The following is a 20,864-nucleotide window of genomic DNA, read 5'->3' as shown; positions in this document are numbered from 1 at the left end:
GCACGCGACATCTATCTTTGGAGAATACTACAAGATAATTTTGGATAGTGCGACATTCGATTTCTAAGCACACAACATTTATTTTTAGACACTGCGACAGTTGTTTTTGAAAGAGGGACGTTAATTTTCTATGCCTGCGACATTACCTTTTGGAAATACTGTACTAGATATAGCATCTACTTTGTAGAACGGGCTTTTGCCAATGTAGCATCAATTTCACACATTCCTTGTACAAATGCATTCTTATTTAACAACCCCTTCTTGTCTGGATCGCATTGACGCCATATTCGTGCAAGAGTTTCGTCTGGCAACCGACTTCGGCTCCAAATGATCTTGACAGTCTGTCCGTCGACAATGCCGTCGTCGTTGATGCTTTCAAATAAACTCTCGTATCGTTCAACGGGACGAGAAGGCGGTGGCGGTGGAGGTGTTACTTTCTTCTGCTGCTGTTGCTGTTGAGGAGTAGGGGGGAGAGGAGGAGTAGGACGAGGTTTCGCGGCGGTTTCTTCGGTTCGCAGCAGACCTGGCAGAGGAACGGTGGCAGAGGAATTGGTTTGGAGGCGGCTTGGTACGGACGGACGAGGCTTGGGCTGGATAGGTGGAGGATTAGATACACTGCGCGCTTTATTCAGCTGCGGCGGTTTCGGCTTGATCTCAGGCTTTCGCCGCTGGGATGATGGCTTTACAAGTTGGTATCCATCGTCAACGTCGTCGTCAAAGTCAAACAGCAACGGCTCCTTTGTGGTGGCAGACGTGGAATACGACCGTGATCTATTATTCTTCTTACTGACACTGTGATGACTATTGCTGACTTTATTGCTATCACTGTGTAGCTGGGGGGGTTTGGGTGCGATGGCTGGTTTTTGCTTTGGTTTGGAAGAAGCTGCTGCAATGGCCTTTTCAAATGCATCAATTTTCTTATCTAGAGAACGCGGGGTAGTTGCCATCAACTCAGTCTCTTCTGGCGGGTCCTTGTTGGAAATAACAGACCACGCAGAAGAAAGCGTAGAATTCGGTGGGGACACGCTGATTCCAAGTTTGCTGTCCTGCACTGGCTTTTCACTATTGGTGAGGAACTCGACATAGTTGTACGGAAACAGGCCGCGGTTGTTAGTTCCTTGAATTCGTCCTTCGTACCAGCCGTCCTCCGGTGAAGGCACAACGTCGACGAGAATGTCGCCTTCTTTGAATGTTAATTCGCTTGCATCGTCAGCTGTGCAATCGTACAAGGCTTTTGCTTTCATTTCAAATGCAGGGTATATATAATTGGGCAGCTGGTGTACAACAAGAGAAAGAAACAACACATTTGGCAACTCCCGCGCCAAAATCGCCGTCCGCTTTCATGCGTTATTAAAACATTAATGTATTGACAGTGTGTGTTTTATATTAAATCTCGTTCATCTAAGCTTGTTTTCATATCTTTATCGTGCTGCTTGATCATCTCCATTACTTTTTCCACAATCATATGCGGCTCAGCCATTGCGCCAACCCCTGATGGGACCTTTGTTATTTACAATCATCACAGGCATGTTACAAGAATCTTACCGGTATCTCCACATGCAAGCTGTTTGCTGATGGGATCAATGACGTGGAAGCGCAAAAGCTCTCGGAGAACACCAAGATGGCGTGCGGTGAAAGGGTGGTTCCACATATTGGTATTCATTGCAGGACATACAATCACTGGTTTTGAAGGATCCCATGCTCGCAAAACACATGTCTGGTTATGTCCTTCATGGTTACTGGTGCAATCCAACTTTATAGCGTGGGTTTCTTACCAACAAATTATCACACAGGCCATTGGCAATCTTTCCCAATGTGTTTGCATCTAGCGGTGCAATAAGCATGACATCCGCCCAGTTTCGAAGCTGATAAATCTAGTCAGTTGTTGCCGTCGATGCGAGAGAAAAAGCCTTCCATCACCTCAATATGTAAAATGGGATCTGTTTTCTTTTTCCATAACTTGATATGTAACAAGTTTATATCAATACTTTCTACCATGCATCAAGTCATTTGGTTGCAACACTTACAGCCCATTCTTCGTCGTCCGTGTGTACCACAGCATCCACCTGATCGTTCGTAAAAAAGAAATGCGCCGCTTTGGTGGGAACAACCTTGACATTGACATTAGGAATCTGTAGACATTTGCTTAGCGATGTTGTTACGGCAACCTGAGAAGAACGGGAAACTCGACATGGCACATGCCTGTTTAAAGAGCTTCACGAGCTCGGGGATCTTTATACTGGCAACGCTTCCTGTTGCTCCTATGAGGATATTCAATTCATGCATTTGAGTGGCGGAAAGAGTTGCTTGACCTGGTCCCTCCGCTGCTGACAAACCCAAATATTTGGACCTTCCTGCATTGAGATGACTGTACTTTTACGTACTTGTCTGTTGTAATGTAGATCTTCTAGTCTCGAGTATAATCATCCATGGACAATGATTTAACCCAGGGCATCCGGACGCTGCCGGAACCAGAATGTATGTATCGGCTAGTCCAAAGAGATCTATCTTCTGTATCTGTGAAGGTTCACATGTTTATGTCGGTAAGACGCTTGCTGTCAATGTATTTTTGTATGGTAGTATTGACATACAGCGCATAATGTGTGAGCAATTCACTTGATAAGCGCACTCACGAAATCAAATAGATCAGTCCGTTGCACTGTTTGGAAGTCGCTGTTGATCAGACGTGAACAATATTGTCTTCCAAAATTGATATGATATGACAGTCCTAGTTCCCTTTTGCAGATGTAGCACAACTTCCGAAGCAGATGCTAATCCGGGTCTTGATTATCTGTGCACGAGATTGCTCTTGTTGGTGATGAAGACTTATCGCACCCAGTTAGATATCACATATAAATAGTCGTACAAAAAGTTAGATATTTTCCAATATTTATCTTTGTACATAATGAGTAATGAGATTGAGGGTACATAGGCGTTGAATGAGAGCTGCATTTGAAGGACTTGCGGTTCCAGATACAACGAACAGCAATCAATAACGGTATATTCAAGAAAACAGTTTTTGATGGAACCACAGCAACACGCCAGTCGCACAAAACTTCTGTTTCAAGGGAAGTATGAGTGTAGGGTCGGATCAATACACTGTACAGTGTCAATTTTCCCGCGGTCGCTGGGCTTCTTTTGCTACTGCAATAGGCATTTTCGTTCTCAAGGTAGCAGCTTTGCCCAAAATGTGTAACGTCTATCAATCGGCGAAACACAACAACTTTGATCCGCAGATATTTTCGAGAGTGGGACAGAGACCATGGAAAGCGAAAGAATGTGATACTTCTTGCTATCTCCAGCGTTGCTGACCGCGCAGCGTGACGCTTGCTTGCAGACATACATCATGCTTCTATAATTATCAGGATGAGCTTGCGGTAATGCACGAACGCAGCTGTCGATGAATTAGGTAAAAGGGTCCACGAGATCGGGCCCGCGTTTGCCCCCATAGTAGAGACAGTGATAGAGACAACAGAGACAAAAGAAAAAATAAAGTGCACACGAACCTTATCAGCCCGCCTGTCCTCCTCACGCCCCCTTTAAGCATTAGCCGCCTTTCTTTTCCTTTTCCAGCTCCCTGCGTCGTCTTCCTTCGTTTCTTTCTCACCCAGACCGCTTTTCCTTTCCTCTGCGTTGAGGTACATGATGTTTTCACCCGGCAAAAAGTTGACAAAGGAGGAGATCGCAGCGCGGGACGCTGAGCGACTCAATCAACTAGGGTATAAACAGGAACTTAAACGAGAGCTATCGGTGAGAATGCTCTTTATCTGATGCAAAACTCTGCCTTCCTTGACTCTTACAACGAAACTGTGTGATGCCTTGCAGTCACTAGGCAATTATGGAATTGCGCTAAGCGTTGTATGCATATCTTCGGGTTTGACATCTTTGTTCAAATGCAAGTAAACTGCGACAGATCTTTGTTGTCTCTATCTTGAAATGCTGATTTACACATATGTTTTGTAGATGGTTTGACAACAGGAGGTCCCGTACGTTTTATATTAAACTCTGCAGATCAAAAGCGGATATATGTACTCACATGGATTGGTCCTTGACAGGTTACAATGGTGTGGGGCTGGTTTGCGGTTTGTATCTTCACGTTGGACGTGGGTCTTGCTCTTGCAGGTAAGCACGTAACAGCACGGGACATCGCGTGCACCGCACAGAAATATTCATCGCAAACCTTTCCAGAAATTTCTTCTGCATACCCGACCAGCGGAGGTCTGTACTGGTGGGCAGCACGACTCAGCACGCCGCGGTATGCTCCCGTTGCATCCTGGTTCAGCGGGTGGTATAACCTGATTGGCCAGTTTGCGGTGACAGCAGGCATCGATTACGGCCTTGCGTTGATGATCAGTTCTGTTATTTCGGTAGGCCAGTATGGCCAGTGGGTGCCAACAACCGGCGCCATTGTCGGTATTCACGTCGCCATTTGCTTTTCACACGGTATCGCCAATTCTATGGGGCCCAAAGTGATGCGTGCTATAAACTGCAAGTAAAAGAAATCATAACTTGGCTTTAAGTTCAGCGCGATCCATTAACTGAATATATGTATAGCAATAAGCACCTGGTGGCAAGTTATCTCACCCCTGGCCATTATTATCACCATTCTGGCCACGGCCCCCACCCGGCAGCCCGGCAACTTTGTCTTTTCATACTTCAACAATGAAACGGGCTGGGCAAGCACTGGATACGTTGTACTTGTAGGCCTTTTGCAAGCTCAGTTTACTTTGACTGGCTACGATTCTTCAGCACACATGTCAGAGGAGACAAAAAATGCAGAAATTGCTGGTCCTGTTGGCTTAGTGATGGCTATCGCTGGTAAATGGACATGGCAATTATTTCGGTTAATCCGTTGAATCTCACTCAAAATCTTTGTGGCAGTGAGTGCAGTCATGGGATGGATATTTATCATTGGATTTCTGTTTTGCATACAAGACTTGGATGCCACCATTGAATCGAGCACTGGATTCCCAGTTATGCAAATTATGTTTGATTGTGCTGGGCGCCAGGGCGGCATTGTCCTTATGGTGATGTTAATTTTCGCATGCTGGTTCTGCGGATTTGCATCCGTTACGGTATGTATATACTCAAGAGAATGATGAGATACACGCCTTATATGGTTCTCTCTCTCTCTGATACCAAGTATAAATTTTCCAAAAGGCGAACTCGCGCATGATTTATGCATTTTCAAGAGATGGTGCCATTCCAGGAAGCAAGTATTGGCACAGAGTTCACAAAGGTCTTGAGGTATAGAATCAAGTGCTGCGTAGAATTTCTATTGCGCTTTTCGCTTACACGAGATGTTGTATGAATTATATCTTTAGACACCCATCAACGCTGTGTGGTTTTCGGTCATTGTAGCTTCCCTGTTAGGCCTCCCATCCCTGGGGAACGCAACCGCGTTCTCCGCTATTACCTCTGTAGCAACCATTGGTTTATACCTCTCGTACGGTATTCCAATAGTCTGTAAATTATTGAACCGCAAACAATTTAAACAAGGTATGTGTGACTTGGAAGAGAAGATGCCGTAGATAGTCTAAATTCACTTGTTTTGTATAGGTCCTCTACATTTGGGTCGGTTTTCTGATATTATCGGATGGTAAGCATGTTCCATTAACGAAATCGTAAATAATTGAGCATTGTTTACTGATACAAAGAGTGACCAGTATCGCTGTCGTGTGGATTGCGTTTATCACTGTACTTTTCGTTCTGCCTCCAGAGTGTAAGTGCGAAGAAGAAAGCAACGTCAATGCAAATGTAAATTCTAAAGCTTGAGTGATAATTAGATCCTGTGACGGCTGTAAATATGAATTGTGAGTGGCATTGTAGCGAAATGAAGGAAAAGTATATGGATAGCACCATTTACCAGGTATTCTTTCCTGTGACATAGATGCATGTCTTGCTATTGGCGCAGTGACTCTGGGTGCAGGAGGCCGTTGGGTCATTGATGCCCGCAAATGGTTCAAGGGTCCCGTTACAAATGTTTCTATCGGCGATGATGACAGTCAGCAGGAGAAAAACTATGGCGAGCAAGATGAGGAGATCCGAGCAGTTGTCCATATCCCGCCGCCGGATAACGTGAAAGAAAAACTGTGAACTTTCTTGTTGTAATACATATTTAGGAGTATTTGATCTCGATAAAAAGTAACAAACGTCTAGCAACAGCTATACGAGAGACTCTCTGATACATATGAGTTTACAACGGACGCTATCTTTAGAGAACTGGACATAACAAGTGGCAAAGACGTCTCGAAAGTTATGTCTCTGTGACTTTATAAACTGGATGGAAATTAAAAGAAAGAAAAGACAATGCTATAAACCTGAGATATGGTCTCGTTGATCGATCGATATTTAAGTATTCAACCTGTCACGGAAGGATGCGTCAGGAAGAGTCAAATCGGCACTTGAATGAGACTGATAATCTCCTGGTGCTACTGTGCGCCGCTTGTCATTTTTATTTTTTCCAACAAAATGCCATTCGATCTTCAGAAAGTAATTCGTCCCAACATTCTGGCCTTAACGCCATACCGATGCGCACGCGATGACTACAATGCCGGCATTCTGCTTGACGCCAACGAGAACGCATACGGCCCGTCGCTTCCAGAACAACTGGAAGGCGATCTCAATCGATACCCTGATCCCTACCACGTCAAAGTCAAGGAGCGCCTTTTAAAGCTTCGCAAAGTTCCGTCTATCAATAACTTGTTTTTGGGTGTCGGTTCTGACGAAGTCATTGATCTCATTATGCGAATCTCCTGTGTCCCTGGCAAGGATAAGATTTTGATCACTCCGCCCACATATGGCATGTACTCTGTATGCGCACAGATCAATGACGTCCAAGTCGTAAAATCGTACCTTGATGTCCAGGACAGTGCTTTCCAACTGCGTGTTGATGATGTATTTTTTCTTTCTATGAATCGTACCCCAACCGGTGTTCTAAGGAATAATAACATGATCCTTTTTTGTAGATACTGTCTTGCATCAAGGCAAACCCAGAAATCAAGATTATCTTCCTCTGCTCGCCAGGAAACCCTACTGGCACATGTCTCCGCCACAAGGATATCAAGGCAATCTTGGAATCCGACTTTGGAGGTTTCGTGGTAGTAGACGAAGCCTACGTTGACTTTGTCGAACAAGAGAACGGTTCTGTGGCCACTTGGGTCGATAAGTATCCCAACCTGATCGTTATGCAGACTCTCAGCAAGAGCTTTGGTCTCGCTGGTATCCGGTACGATAATCGCTGAAAAGTAATGAAAATAATCCTAATTAGCCAAAATATATAGATTGGGCATTGCTATCTCTGACCCCGCTGTCATCCAAATTCTCAATAACACCAAGGCACCTTACAACATTGGTACACCTAGTGCTCAGATTGCATTCGATGCGCTGTCGGAAGCTGGCGTCGCAAAGATGGAGGAATACAAGAACGCTCTGATTAAGCAACGTGCCGTGCTCATTGAAAAGCTTCAAAATTTCCCTGTTCCGGGCATCGGCCGTATTCTGGGCACCAACGACGCCAACTTTATCATGGTACAGATTCTCAACCAAAAGGGCGAGCCGTGTAACGAGCGCGCAGAGAAGGTATACAAAGTCCTTGCCGAGACGAGAGACGTTGTCGTTCGCTTCCGCGGTAAAGAGTATGGATGCACCGGCTGTTTGCGCATCACCGTTGGCACCGAGGAAGAAAACAAGGCATTGCTTACTAGACTCGAAGAAGTCCTCAGCACTGAGGTTTCTGCATAGATCATGATTATACAAATAACAATACAGTTCTTCCTTTATTCGCATTTCCAACGTAATCTTCACCATCAAAATGAAAACTTTTGCTTCACTGATGTGAACGGGAACATAGAAACTGATCACTTTGTATTCGCATATTCACCTTCTTGGTTTTTGTCTTCCATCACATTCTGGACTATACGCAGGTGGGTGTATCATCAGTTTATAATTATACTCATGCCATACCTTGTAGGACACCAAGTCGTTTCCCGATGGATTTTCACAGAGCGCTGGGTCAGAACCACGTACCCACCTTGCGATCCTGTATGCACTTTTTGCATCGGGGCTTTTGACTCTTTTGCTGGAAGCCAGATTTAGGACAACGGTTCCGGAGGACATACTAGACAATAAATCTTACGAAGTGCGAAAAAAATTGTTGTATGGATAACGACGGACACTCTTTATAGCTTTTCCTCGATCCATCATGACATAATAGACTTGACGTAATAGAGTCATTTTGCTTGTGAAGGTGCCGGTAAGGTATTATTTTTGGGGCGACTTGTCTCTTTTTGGGAAGAAGGTCCGAGCGCAAGACCTTGGCAGGACATTACCATATCTGGATGACATGCCCTGGAACGCATCATCGCTGCAAGTTTATATAGAATGACTTTGCCATTTATAAATTAACTAGACAACTCCTGTCTGTCAAACAGAATGCTCCTCAAATGCATATGCAAGGATATTGATACCTTTTTACGCGTTACATTGACAAGAGTGACGCTCTAACATCGCTATAGCCCTGATTCATCAGCCTAACATTGCGCTTGATCTCTGTCCATTTCCCAAACAAGTAGCAACTCATGCTACCCTATCGAGAGACAGCATTCTGAAGGAGGCAAGCCGCTGCTCTCCCTGTTCTAGTTTACTTTTTGAAGCGATTTACGCCACAGGCCATCCAACGGAAAGGGTAAGAGAGACCTCTGGCGAAACCAGTAAACAAACCACCGTTGACATACCATAGCTACGGATTGGATCAAGGAGAAAAATCAAAAAGTGAGGATGCGCAAGATCGTGTCCCCCCTCAGAAGCTGCGAGGTCGGGTCGGATAAAGAAAAGAAAAGAAAAAGCATGAGAGGGAAAGAGGGCCCTTTATAGTTTTCCCAGGCGGCTGTTGAAGATCTTCCGCATCAAGCAAAGAAAGAAGTTGTCCGTTTTCTTACATGCAAGAGTTGGCAAAGTGCATTTGAAAAACGTGCAAGGAAAGATTTATATACTCGTCGAAATATCACCATGCAACACGTCAGCTCTGTTGCATTGATGCTACCACAGAAACAGCCGATCTCCGCATGAAAATTCATTGTGCCAGGCACTTGCCATAATTCTTAGCATGTGGCGTCAACTGATAAAGCATACATTCTTAAAACGTTCGCAAAAATGCATCGCTAACGGTCACACAGGTAAATCAATTTGTGCTTTGATCCAAGATGCCATTATCTCCATTGACGTAAGTTGTTGTTGCGGATATCTGCTAAGGGGACATCCTTATTGGGTCTGTGTGTGTAACATCGGCTGAATTTTACCACACTCGGTTTAAAAAAGGGCGATTTGCGGGTTAGCAACGAGGTTGCAGAAGCTGAAGTCGAAAACCAGAATGGAAGCGATCGATGATTCCCTCAACGAAAACATTGCGCGATCAATAGCATACTCTGTTCTGGAATATCGTCAGCAGCATGAATTCAATGCTCTCACACCTCTGTGCTCGAAGTTGTTACAGCAACGTATCCGCTTTCTCGGTCCGCCTTCCGGCGACGAAGGGTGGAATTCAGTGATCCAGTGGCAGGAGGACGATTGCCCAGAGGTCATTGACACTTGCTGGTCGCCGAATATGCAAGACAAGCTGTACCAGCAGCCTGTTTACTACAAACGTCTGGATGCCGAAACGCTGAACTGCGTCGTGGAGTTTGCGGTGCGGGATAAAATGCACTATGCAGTGATGCTCGTGCTAGAACCGGACACGGCCGATACGTCCGATCTGAAATACCACAACACAAGAGCATATTCACAAAGCGAATGGAAGGATATTGTACATTCTTGGTCAAGATCGCTGGAGCATGCGGAGAGGGAGTTCGTTCGGAAACTGACACATACATCTTCGGCTGCACCTTTAGCCTCACCGCAACCTGAGGTAAGCACAAACCCTTTTCACCGGGGAATTTCCCACATCGGCTGATGATTTTTTTTCCTCCTCCTCCTCCTCCTTGCATAGCAGACAAAAATGACACCTGATGATTACTGGGGCGATTGGGAGTCGTCCGAGGAAGAAGATAACAACGAACACGACAGAGCAGAGGCAGAAGGAGGAAAAGGACGGCGGTCGATTTTGGAGACGCACAGCGACGTCGATCAAGGACATGAAGAAGATAGCGATTCAGACGATGAATATTACAGTAGATGGAGCAAGGATCCACCGGGAGTGCTAACACCAGGCCCAGCATCGTCAACCTCGTCGATACCAACAAAGGCAGAGCGAGAGCAGCATCAGAGGTTACTCGAGCCATACTCTGTGTTTCAAAAACTGGATCCCCAACAGACTGAGCAGCAGGAAATCCAGGAAGAATACGACCAATCTTACAACCCGCTTTACACTGTCCCTAGCGTACCTGATCTGATGGGTATGCACACGTCTGCACTCGCGGAATTGACCAACATGCTGCATGCCTCGCTGCCAAATCAAAGCCTAAGCCATACTGTACCTGTAAACATTGATCCGCTGCCAAAGGTGTTACAAGGACGGTCGCCGGATCCGACGATAACAGCCACCGCCGCTGCCGGCAGCAGTAAAGATCAGCACGTGCCTGGTGCATACCCTGCTGATGCAGATATGCCGGAGAAAGAAAATATTCAGCAGCAAGCAGTAACAACTACATTGTCATCGTCGTGGGAAAAGGAAACGGGCAGGGCCCTGCTGAACAAAGGTTTCAGAGCACTTGTGAGTGTAGGCAAGCTCCTGGGCTTTCAAGGTTCAGAGATTTTAGAAATGGTACAAGAAATTGTAAAGTCGTCGTAAATAACAACGCAAAAAGAAAAAAAGAAGGAATGTATGTAAATTATATATATGCCCGCTCTCTCTTTCTCTAGTACTGCCACTTTAAGCTATCGTGCTCATCTTTTGAGATGACTTTGGTCTTGCGCTGCAAGACTTCTGTCACTTTCTGCTGAACGCCCTGCTTGTTGTTGCGTTCGCGGAGGAAGAAATCAACAACCTCCTTCTCGTTCAGTGCGTACTGGCCAACGCTGGGCACCTCGCCGGTAACAACGGCTTTGATCTCCTCCTCGGAGGGAAGCATATATTTCCTGTGAGGGTACTCTTTGTAGTCCTTGCGTCCATCCAAGTTCAAGCGCAGCTTGGACGCAGAATCAAAGTATTGGAACTTGATGCGGGCGTCGTCGACCTCTGCGAGCGAAGCTGGCTGCCAGTTGGCCTTCTTCTTTTCCTTGCCGAGGACCGCGTTCACACCCTCTGCAAAGTCGTGGCCCTCCTGCAATGAAAGTCAGTTGTCACTGCGCATATATTGTGATGTAAGTAGTTAACTAACCAAGAACTTTTGTACGAGATGGAATTCCATCTTGAAGCACTGGCCGAGGGTGTATCCAGCACCGTTGTGCAGCTGTCTCAATGCGATCTTGAGCGATGTAGGAGATACACGGCTCATGAGCTTCAAGGTCTCCTTTGCCCACTCGGAATCTTCCTTCTCCAACGCGGCTACGATTTCCTCGACAGTGTTGTGACCAAAGCATCTGTAACAAAGAAGAGTTTAATATGCATATCGAAAAAATAAAAAAAATTCTATCGTCGTACCTGTCAATGGCAGCACGGACGTCGCCGCCGAGAGAGAAAGGAGCTTCGTTGACCATGTCTGCAGAGAATTCCTCAATGGCAGTGTTGATGACATCCAAGTCAGAAGTGTTAAGCTCGGAGAGACGTTCTACCAACGCATCGACGCGTGAAGATGGAACGTAGTGTGTAGCAATACCGGCGTAGCTGCAAAAGGTTGATCAGTATACTTAATTGCATTGATTTCTTCTAAAGTAATGAACTTACAAGGCATCAACGCCGCTCAGACGTTTGCCGGTCAAACCGAGGTAGATACCCAGTTTGCCATCGAGGCGAGGCAAGAAGAAGCTGCCAGCGACGTCGGGCAAGAAACCAATGCCGGTTTCAGGCATGGCAAACAAGGTGTTCTCGGTAGCAATTCGGAAGGGAGCGTGCACAGACAAGCCAACACCTCCTCCCACTGGAAGGTTGAAAAACCGGGTTAGCCACGATCGAGGATTTTTTTTCAAAGGGACTGTATACACATACTGGTAATGCCGTCCATGATAGAGACGTAGGGAGTCTTCATGGTGCCGATAAAGTAATCGAGTTTGTATTCTTCCTCAAAGAAAGCAACAGCTTCCTCCTGCTTTCCCTCTGCGGCCAAATCGACGACCGCTATGCAGAAATTATTGTTAGCATTCACCCAAAATGAATTGAAATGTTTCCTGCTCGCTCTTACTTTTAACGTCACCGCCAGCGCAGAATCCTTTTCCTCCGCAACTCTTTAGCACAACTATCTTTGCTGTGTCCGATTTTTCCCACGCCTGTGCAACATCTGTCAATACATTTCTCATTTCGTAAAGGAACAAGTCGTTACCTGAAGCTCGGGGTAGATGGATTTGACCATGTTCAAATTGAGAGCATTGAGTTTCTTGGGTCGGTTAAGGACGATTTCTCGAACATTGCCGTTCTTGCGTGTCAGAACCTCAGCCTACAGTAACATACGTGTATGTGTGTGTGAATGACAAAGACGATATATTCCAGAAATATATTGTTCGAAAGTTCCTTACCAAGGAAGCTTCAGCGCTGGAAACGGTGGTAGACATCTAGGAGAATAATAAAAAAGGAAAGGTAAGCTCGCAGCTCGAGTCTTCTTGGGGCAGTGGACCGTCAAGGTTTACCTGATTCTTTGGGGCAGACAGCCAGGTGGCGACGACGTTGAGGCGTTTGTTTGCGAGGGCAGCAGTTGGGTTGGTGCGTGTCGTCATGGCAAGGGCACGAATGGGCACAGTGGTAGTGCGAGCAGTAATTAGCCGGGGAGCGGTGGTAACGGTGCTGCGTTGAGGCAAATGACCGACGCGTCTAGCGAGCAAACGACTCATATGCAGAAAAGAAGAACGGTGTGTGACAACCCACATGAAAACGTTTGACTAGCTTTTTTCATTTCAGGACTCATTTTTGACAATCTTGTCCCGCTAAATTTGAACACCGGCTGATCCGTTGATCCGTTCACTCAGCCCTGCGGCCATGATGTCCCAGGTACAGAGTAGCAGCGATGCAAGGGGAGAAAGCAAGAGAAGAAGAAGAAAAAAAGCAGATTCATTGCTGTCAGTTTCTTTCTTTTTTTGACAGATGCATATGAAACATGTAGAGATAGAGATATATATATATTTACGATATGAGAAAAGGTTTATAGGATGAGAAGTGGGAGTGTGTCTTTGCGTCTGGCTTGTTTAGGGCGAAAAAAAGGGAAAAAAGAACAGGTTTGGTATGTCAACAACAAATTTATGCGTGGTACCGTGCAGCGGCAAATGACTTTCGCATGGCTATTTCATTCTCGTCCAGCTCGTAGAGCTCGACCTTGCTGGTGAGCGCTGCCTGGCCTTCCTGAATAAGGGATTGCAGGCGTTCTTCCATACGTGCAAACATCTCGTCGTCTTCTTTGTCTTGGCGAGCGACCTGCGCTCCCTGAATGCTGTGGTGCTCAGCTGCTGCTGCTGCTGCTGGTGGCGGGGGTGGCATCGATTGTGTCCGTCGTTTGTGTTTCGTCGCTTCGGCCAGCTGTTGTTGCTGCAACAGGGTTGGTTATTACATTCGACCGAAACACAGTTTCCCCCTTGCACTGTTTTTTACCTGGTGTCTAGGTGGGAGTTGCACCGACCTCGGTTTTGACGTTGTGCGGGCAACTGTTTCAGCCCACTGTAACGTCCGTTCTCGTTTAGAATCTTGCAAAAAGTCATGATGATGTTGATGATGATGCTCCGGTATTCTCGTTGTTGCTGTTGTCGGCGATGGCAATCGATAGGCTGTATTTGCTTGTCTCCATTGTTTTATGTCGACTATCGGTGCCGGCTGCGGAGTATTGGGCGAATTGTCGAGTGCGCCCATCAAGTAATTGTATGCGGTGATGGCAATGGCGGAAGTGAATATTAGAGCGTCCAAAAGTTTGGCAAACAAAAGTTCAAAGATTGCCGGTCTCGACGACAGTGCGCTCGTCGTCGTCGAGCTTTGTGAGTACGTGCTGCACATGCGCCGGCGTATCCGGTCATCCGGATGCTGCTCACTATCGATCGGTATTGCTTGCGAGTAAGCGTAATATTTTGACTGTTTCAGCAGAGACATTTTTTTGTTGCAGTAAGAAAAGAACAGAAAGAAAAAGGGTAAAAAAGTAGGCAATGGGAAAGTGAAAAGGAGAGTTAGACATGAAACGTTCGCTTGCCGATGGACTGTAAATCACGCGCAGATTTTTTGATCACCACGCAGCATGTGAAAAGAGCCCTCGGCTATGTACGACGCACACGCATACTTTGCATTTGCCGTATCTTTTGATATCACAAATGCTTATCTATTGCTGTATGCCTCCAAACAATGACTTAATTGACTACGATACATATTTTTTTTACGCCGATATACGATGGTGCCGGAGAAGAAGACTCTTCAGAATCCTATGTAATGGTAAACTGCGGGATGCACACAGATGGGACAACACCCGTCAGCAGCAGCAGCGTACACCCTTTTCAGAAAGGATCTACCTAAAAAGGTAGTACACAAAATCCTAAAATCTAACGTCTTCCTAGAGTCCTCAGTCAGTTACGGTGCAGAGGTGCTGTTGCCCAGTCAACGCGGTGTCTCTACTATTCTCTCCATGACAACGGTCCATCCGGATTTATCCAGGATCTCGGAAACATGGTATAATTTTGGCTGCTATGGAGAACAACACGTAACTCGTTGAGAGAGTCGGATATGCAAGCATCGCTGCGTTATTCAATGCCTTCAAAATCCGCCGTAGGCGACACGGACACCAGTAACATGTGTCTTTTTGGTGAGATAGCATGACAGACTTTAAAAGCCTTTCCAATGGGCATTATTTTCCCGTATCCTGTCCTGTTTCCAAGAGGTTACCGTGAAACAGGCCTAGAAGAAACGGGCAAGCTCGACGAGAAAGATATCGTGCAACGGATTCTCGACGCGTCGCTTGCTCGTTTGCAAACAACCGTGCTTTTCAATGTACTCAATAGTAGCATGGTGATACTCGCCAGAACTTGTATCCACCGAGTATCTTCAATGCAGCCGTCCTTCTCTGCCTGCATGCAGAGAAATGTCACGTGATTTACAGGTCGATTAAATGGACCGGGAATTCTAGCATTAATAATCATCAACCCACATTTTCACGTCGAGTAATAGGTTACCTGGATCAATTGTGAGACGTCCAAGGGAAAAAGTTACTCTATAAGCATCCTGTGTGATGTACATGCACATCCGCTATTTCTCTCGCGTTGTGCGTGAGAGGGGAGACCATCGTCGGAGGTGTGAGAGGCAGGAAGGAAACCGACGACGACGGGTTTCCCTCTTGGAAAGTCATGAGCGATCGCGAATTCACAGACGAAGATATCGAGCACGAGCGTAGCCATTTACGGACGGTCTTGACAGCGTTTCTGTACTACAAACGGCATGCGCTGGCGCGCAACCAGCGTAGGAGACGCGACTACATGGCGCTTCCGGAACATCACAAGAAACTCGTTGCCGATCTGCCCGCAAAGTTCGATGCTGTGGATCACTGCGTAGAAGAGAACATGAAACTGCTCAAGGATGTGGTTATCTGCGCGGGAGCATTTATGGGCTTGGATCCATTGGCGCTCATGGCCGAGCAATATCGCAACCAAAAGGATAAGCAGCATCCTCCTGCATCGCCCATGGATATGGATAAAGTAAGAAGTACCCTCAAGCAGTTTGTGCGCGATTGGTCGGCGCAGGGCCAGCCAGAACGTGATGCTACGTACGGACCCATTCGGGACGAACTGGAAGATATGTACAGAGACGTGCCAACGGAAGAAAGGTAGGTGTGCGACGACGCCGATGATGATGGAACATGCACCGATTCATTCTTTTTCTTCACAGAGGTCAGATACGCGTGCTTGTGCCCGGAGCTGGTCTCGGGCGTCTAGCTTTTGATATCGCAAGCCAAGGATTTAGCTGCCAAGGCAATGAATATTCTTTCTATATGGTAAAAGAAAAAAACGGGAGTGATTGGAAATAGAATGCATGTTGCTAACCACGCACAGTAGCTTCTACCTTCCAATTTTGTTCTGAACAAGTAAGAACGAGATGGGACATGTAAATGAAAGAACCTGAACTGATCCAGAGGAACTTAAGAATGGAGAGAAAAGAACAATACGAGATTTATCCGTTTATACATTCGTATTCCAACATCCAATCGTCGCAAAAGCAGTTGGAACCGGTTTGCATACCCGACGTGTTACCAAGCAGCTTGCCACCTACGGCTGATTTCTCCATGGCGGCCGGCGAGTTTGTCGAGGTGTACGGTGAAGATGAAAACAACAAAGGTTAGCAGCGGCGATGTAACCAGATACAAGGGAGCGCAAAATTGATTTTAATATACAAACTTGTTTAGGCACGTGGGATGTTGTCGTCACATGTTTCTTTATTGACACGGCCAAAAACATCCTCGAATACATTGAAGTAATTCACCGTGTTCTCAAAGACGGTGGTACCTGGATCAACATTGGTGCGTCTTGATGGCTGTGGGAAAACCGTGCGTCGGTTGCTAATGAAAAATAACGTTGGATTCTAGGTCCGTTGCTGTACCACTACGAAGATATGCCGGGCGAATCGTCCATAGAGCTTGATTTGGACCAGATCAAGAGAGTGTGCAAAGATATAGGTTTTGAATTTGAGGTAAAAGAAAAAGAAAATTTTATTTTCGAAAAGAAAAGACGATGGTATTTAAAAACAATGATAGAAGGAGAAAATGATCCAAACGACATACACATCTAATCCTGATAGCATGCTACAGTACATGTACAATTGTGCATTTTGGAAAGCCATCAAGAAACCGACCAATAAAACAGAAAAATAGAACAGCAATGTAAAAAGGTGGGATAGAAGGATGATATCTTTGCGTTTTGGGTATACGTGGCTCGAAAAAAACATCTCCCAATTTATCGGCATTGCCATATCTTGATCGTTTGATCCAAGCTGCAGGTCGCTACAACGGGAAGTTGATGGCAGGCCCTAAGAAATTGATGTGTGAGCAACTTAGTCTCGCAAGATTTTGGAAATAAAAGTTGACGTACGAGATGCAAGTAACGAAATGGTCATGTGCCTCTATAGTTTTACAGCATCGACCTGTTTTGAGATCCCATACTTTGATCGTCTTATCGTCCGACGCACTCAGCAGGTACCGTCCATCCGACTGGATAGCTACACTTCGGACCCAGTTATCGTGCCCAGTCTACCAGATGATTAGAGATAGTTGGATAAAGTAGAGGATGTGATTAAAATATACCAATGTGCGAATAAGTTGACCGGACGAACTATCCCACAGCTTGATGGTTTTGTCACGGGATGCCGTTGCAACAAAGGGACCGGATTCCCGTCCAATCTGACCAAAATAAGCCGATTACAGTTATGCATGCAGAGGAAAGTTCATATTGTACTTACCACCCTAGATCCACCCATAAGCTCGCGCATGTAAGTATTGGAAGATGATGGCAAGAAGATACCATTCTCGACTACGTGGTCATGGTCACCCAGCACGATCCGTGTTTCTCCCTTGGCCATCTCCCACACGCAAGCCGTCTGTGTGCAGAGTGCCACATTTTAATAAAGAAACAAACAATGAAAAGGGCATAGTTTTTCTCTGTTACCTGGTCATTTGAGCAAGTAAGTAGCATTTTTCCGTCGTCGCTCGTGATTGCGGAACGGATCCAGTCTGTGTGCGCATTGATAGTCTTGACACAGTATCCCGACGCCAGCTCCCACAGCTTGACAGTTTTGTCTCTAGAAGCTGATAGAATCATATCACCAGACGGCAAAACACGCACTGACGAGACGCTGTGATCGTGACCGTACAGAGTGCGCAAGCACACGTAGCCATTGTTGACATCCCAGACCTTGATTGTCATATCCGATGAGCATGAAACTAGCCAATTACGGACATAGCTTAGCATTGTCTGGAGCGGTATTTTTTTAACGCAAACGATTTTGTTTTATTACCTAGATAGTTGCCTTTGGGGTCAAAAGTGACATCGTTGACGGTCTTTGTATGTCCTTTTAAAGTCTTTTCATAGTCGCCAGATTCATAGTCCCAGATTTTGATAGTTGTGTCATCGGATGCAGAAGCCAGAATGTGATATACCGGATGAAAGGCTATCCGGGTGACCGGGCCACGGTGTGCGGCCAGAGTCAATCTCGCGGGCGATCTGGGGATACCGCCGCCGCCGCTGCCGTCGGAAGCACCCATCTTGCGCAAAGAAGGCGGGGCACTGTTGAGTTCATCCTGCATCTGCGTGTTCTTGGTTTCAAGTTCCATAATCTATATAAATGGCATTTAGCTGGGGTCATATTACTCGTGTGCCTCGCGCCGCGCAACGTGCCTTTCTTTGCAAACGAATCACTGATGTCCATTTCTTTTCCAACATGTTGCCGTACTTTTGCTGCGCCGGAACAGGATCGTAATCGTGCACCTTTGCCTCGTGCTTCAGTGCTGCAAAGGCTTCCGTAAATCCGCAAGAGTTTAGATATCCGAGTATAGCTCTGTGCCTGTCAATTATGAACGCAATATAGTTTTAATAAACACAGATAGATTACAAGCGACCATCTAACAACTTGCAGTTCATCCCGCTGGCGTTCAGAAAGGATAGAATTTGTTGTCATGATAACAAGGAAGGTTACAAGAATATGAATAAGAATAAGAGAGAGAGGAAGAGAGAAAGGGAAAAGCGTTCGGGGGAGAAGGGCACCTTTTTTCCTTCTCGTGAAACGCAATGCAAAGCATCGGAGGCACACCGTTGCAGCACCAACAAAGTGTGTGTTTCTCCTCCGACGGGACACTAAGCTGCAAAGAGCAGCAGCCTTTATCATCGAAAAAAAAAAGACAGATGCCATCCCCACTGGCTCGCTTTCAGCTTTGGCTCTCTTGTCACGTCGGGTTCAAACACATCAGGCACAGGTAGACCGGGATATCAGATCTGATGGGTGGGTTCGAGGGACGACAACAGTTGCATTGCCGCTTCTTTCTCCGCGAATGAACTCGTTCATCGTGTCAACAGAGTGGCTCCCTTGAGCGCCCTCCCTACCTGTCTCTTTTTTCTCTTTTTCTTCCTTTCCTTTTTGAAAGAAAAACCATGTCCCTCCAGCAAGCCGCGTTTGCCTACCTGTTCCCGGGCAACGCGATGGTAAACTCGCTGCTGGCTACCGCATATATATCCCTCTTTCCCAATTTGCTACTCTACTTTGTCCCTCCCGATATCAACACTTCGTCTCTCAATGTCCTCGTCAGCTTTGCTGTTGGTAAGACAATGCGGTGACAACAACTCCATTCCAGGCATGGACCTTGACAATCACGTTTCCTTGATCAGGTGGACTTTTGGGAGACGTTTTCCTTCACTTGCTTCCGCACGCATTCCTCGGCGAGCACGTTGAGCAGGACGTCTCCGTCAAGGTCAATGAGCAGAAGAATGTGCTCATCGGCCTGGGTATCTTTGGAGGCTTCTTCTTCTTTTTCTTGATGGATAAGCTTATGCGCGTATTCAATGGCGGAGAAGGCCACGACCACCACCACCATCATCATCACCAACATGATGTTAAGGAAAAACAACAGCAAGACGAGAAATATACCACCAGCACTGTTGTCAAAGGGCAGCCAGAGGGTCTAAGACAGCGTGTCAAGGATAAAAAGGACGATGACGAGAACGAAAAAGAAAAGCATCACGATCACGCCACACACAGCAACTCGAGCATTAAATTATCGGCGTATCTCAATCTTTTTGCTGATTTCACGCACAATATGACGGATGGATTGGCAATGGCAGCCTCGTTTTATGCATCACCTAGCGTTGGCGCTACGACCGCCGTAGCTGTCTTTTTCCACGAGATCCCACACGAGGTCGGCGACTATGCTATTCTCGTTCAGTCTGGATTTAGCAAGCAGCGTGCAATGATGGCCCAATTTACGACAGCTGTCGGCGCATTTCTTGGAACCATCATTGGTATTATCATTGAGCAAATGGCTCGGTCGGGCGAGACATTGAAGGATGAGCACGTGGATGTACCTGGCATCCTCGGCACGGACCTGCATGCAAGCGATCTGGTGATTCCCTTTACCGCGGGCGGATTTCTTTACATTGCAACTGTGGGAGTCGTTCCAGAACTGCTTCAAGTAACAGGCAAACTGAAAAAGGACTGGAATCAGGCGAGCGCCGAGTTTATTGCCATGATCGTTGGTGTCTCCCTCATGGCTGTTATTGCATGGAACGAAGGAGCTGCTTAGAAGATTCATTTCTACCAATAATAATAAAATAGCCTTACACTTCATCAATAACCAAAACTATTTGTCATTCGCCTGCAGTTTTCGAGTAAAAACTAAAAGAGGGCAAAGTTGCACCAAAGTACGGTGTGTGCTAAATAAGGAAGGCGATTTTTCGCGGACCCGAAATCGAGGTGGGTCGATGCTGCCGAAACCATGTAATTGGACAAAGGACCCAAAAGTAGCTTCTCCTCTTTCACTACAAGATGGTAGGTGACCATGCTGCAAGCTAGGAGAGCGGAATGGATGCGCAGTGGACGGCGTAACGTCGATGGAAGATGGATGCATGCGTTTGACGGATGGATTTTTTGTGATCCTGACGATAACGAAATTTGGGAGCGCTTTATACGTACTTCCACTGTCGAACCGTCAATGTGGAGTAACGACTAAATGTCGCAGCAGAGTTCGGTGGATACAGGCGCATGCTGGGGGAATTTTGGAGAATTCATTCCGAGTGAACAATTCTGAATGGGTTATTAATGTATACATAATGTATTATTA

General features: G+C 46.2%; 10 protein-coding genes across 10 annotated transcripts; 5 read left to right on the top strand and 5 right to left on the bottom strand.

Moving 5' to 3' along the window:
* Positions 1–176: 176 nt before the first annotated feature.
* On the bottom strand, positions 177–1,244 carry VTP01DRAFT_3612 (uncharacterized protein; the record flags this gene model as incomplete). Its single annotated transcript, XM_069382203.1, has 1 exon — positions 177–1,244. The coding sequence occupies one exon, from the start codon at positions 1,242–1,244 to the stop codon at positions 177–179; it is 1,068 nt and encodes a 355-aa protein (XP_069236354.1).
* Positions 1,245–1,381: 137 nt separating this feature from the next.
* Positions 1,382–2,286, bottom strand: VTP01DRAFT_3611 (uncharacterized protein; the record flags this gene model as incomplete). The annotated part of the gene is made up of 6 exons (XM_069382202.1): positions 1,382–1,491; positions 1,546–1,717; positions 1,776–1,865; positions 1,921–1,959; positions 2,028–2,132; positions 2,203–2,286. 6 exons carry the CDS (start codon positions 2,284–2,286, stop codon positions 1,382–1,384), a joined length of 600 nt encoding a protein of 199 aa, XP_069236353.1.
* A 1,356-nt stretch (positions 2,287–3,642) lies between these two features.
* On the top strand, positions 3,643–6,096 carry VTP01DRAFT_3610 (uncharacterized protein; the record flags this gene model as incomplete). Its single annotated transcript, XM_069382201.1, has 13 exons — positions 3,643–3,750; positions 3,826–3,895; positions 3,964–3,986; positions 4,056–4,122; positions 4,189–4,488; positions 4,555–4,818; positions 4,882–5,075; positions 5,161–5,247; positions 5,325–5,499; positions 5,560–5,599; positions 5,667–5,722; positions 5,787–5,813; positions 5,891–6,096. 13 exons carry the CDS (start codon positions 3,643–3,645, stop codon positions 6,094–6,096), a joined length of 1,617 nt encoding a protein of 538 aa, XP_069236352.1.
* Positions 6,097–6,471: 375 nt separating this feature from the next.
* On the top strand, positions 6,472–7,743 carry VTP01DRAFT_3609 (uncharacterized protein; the record flags this gene model as incomplete). The annotated part of the gene is made up of 3 exons (XM_069382199.1): positions 6,472–6,897; positions 6,969–7,228; positions 7,284–7,743. 3 exons carry the CDS (start codon positions 6,472–6,474, stop codon positions 7,741–7,743), a joined length of 1,146 nt encoding a protein of 381 aa, XP_069236351.1.
* Positions 7,744–9,370: 1,627 nt separating this feature from the next.
* VTP01DRAFT_3608 (uncharacterized protein) lies at positions 9,371–10,786 on the top strand (the record flags this gene model as incomplete). The annotated part of the gene is made up of 2 exons (XM_069382198.1): positions 9,371–9,904; positions 9,989–10,786. The coding sequence occupies 2 exons, from the start codon at positions 9,371–9,373 to the stop codon at positions 10,784–10,786; spliced, it is 1,332 nt and encodes a 443-aa protein (XP_069236350.1).
* A 67-nt stretch (positions 10,787–10,853) lies between these two features.
* Positions 10,854–12,918, bottom strand: VTP01DRAFT_3607 (mitochondrial 37S ribosomal protein mS47; the record flags this gene model as incomplete). The annotated part of the gene is made up of 9 exons (XM_069382197.1): positions 10,854–11,258; positions 11,316–11,517; positions 11,579–11,761; positions 11,822–12,014; positions 12,083–12,211; positions 12,276–12,360; positions 12,414–12,527; positions 12,607–12,642; positions 12,718–12,918. The coding sequence occupies 9 exons, from the start codon at positions 12,916–12,918 to the stop codon at positions 10,854–10,856; spliced, it is 1,548 nt and encodes a 515-aa protein (XP_069236349.1).
* A 403-nt stretch (positions 12,919–13,321) lies between these two features.
* VTP01DRAFT_3606 (uncharacterized protein) lies at positions 13,322–14,158 on the bottom strand (the record flags this gene model as incomplete). Its single annotated transcript, XM_069382196.1, has 2 exons — positions 13,322–13,606; positions 13,670–14,158. 2 exons carry the CDS (start codon positions 14,156–14,158, stop codon positions 13,322–13,324), a joined length of 774 nt encoding a protein of 257 aa, XP_069236348.1.
* Positions 14,159–15,396: 1,238 nt separating this feature from the next.
* On the top strand, positions 15,397–16,913 carry VTP01DRAFT_3605 (uncharacterized protein; the record flags this gene model as incomplete). The annotated part of the gene is made up of 7 exons (XM_069382195.1): positions 15,397–15,872; positions 15,935–16,040; positions 16,102–16,130; positions 16,190–16,380; positions 16,449–16,562; positions 16,629–16,732; positions 16,797–16,913. The coding sequence occupies 7 exons, from the start codon at positions 15,397–15,399 to the stop codon at positions 16,911–16,913; spliced, it is 1,137 nt and encodes a 378-aa protein (XP_069236347.1).
* An 82-nt stretch (positions 16,914–16,995) lies between these two features.
* On the bottom strand, positions 16,996–18,712 carry VTP01DRAFT_3604 (uncharacterized protein; the record flags this gene model as incomplete). The annotated part of the gene is made up of 8 exons (XM_069382194.1): positions 16,996–17,068; positions 17,131–17,288; positions 17,343–17,438; positions 17,498–17,635; positions 17,704–17,978; positions 18,053–18,371; positions 18,433–18,598; positions 18,669–18,712. The coding sequence occupies 8 exons, from the start codon at positions 18,710–18,712 to the stop codon at positions 16,996–16,998; spliced, it is 1,269 nt and encodes a 422-aa protein (XP_069236346.1).
* Positions 18,713–19,182: 470 nt separating this feature from the next.
* Positions 19,183–20,327, top strand: VTP01DRAFT_3603 (uncharacterized protein; the record flags this gene model as incomplete). Its single annotated transcript, XM_069382193.1, has 2 exons — positions 19,183–19,348; positions 19,417–20,327. The coding sequence occupies 2 exons, from the start codon at positions 19,183–19,185 to the stop codon at positions 20,325–20,327; spliced, it is 1,077 nt and encodes a 358-aa protein (XP_069236345.1).
* Positions 20,328–20,864: the final 537 nt, after the last annotated feature.

Source organism: Rhizomucor pusillus (genome assembly GCF_041956525.1).
Source record: "Rhizomucor pusillus strain CBS 183.67 unplaced genomic scaffold VTP01scaffold_17, whole genome shotgun sequence".
Taxonomy (NCBI): domain Eukaryota; kingdom Fungi; phylum Mucoromycota; class Mucoromycetes; order Mucorales; family Lichtheimiaceae; genus Rhizomucor; species Rhizomucor pusillus.
This window is presented reverse-complemented; position numbering and strand designations above follow the sequence as displayed.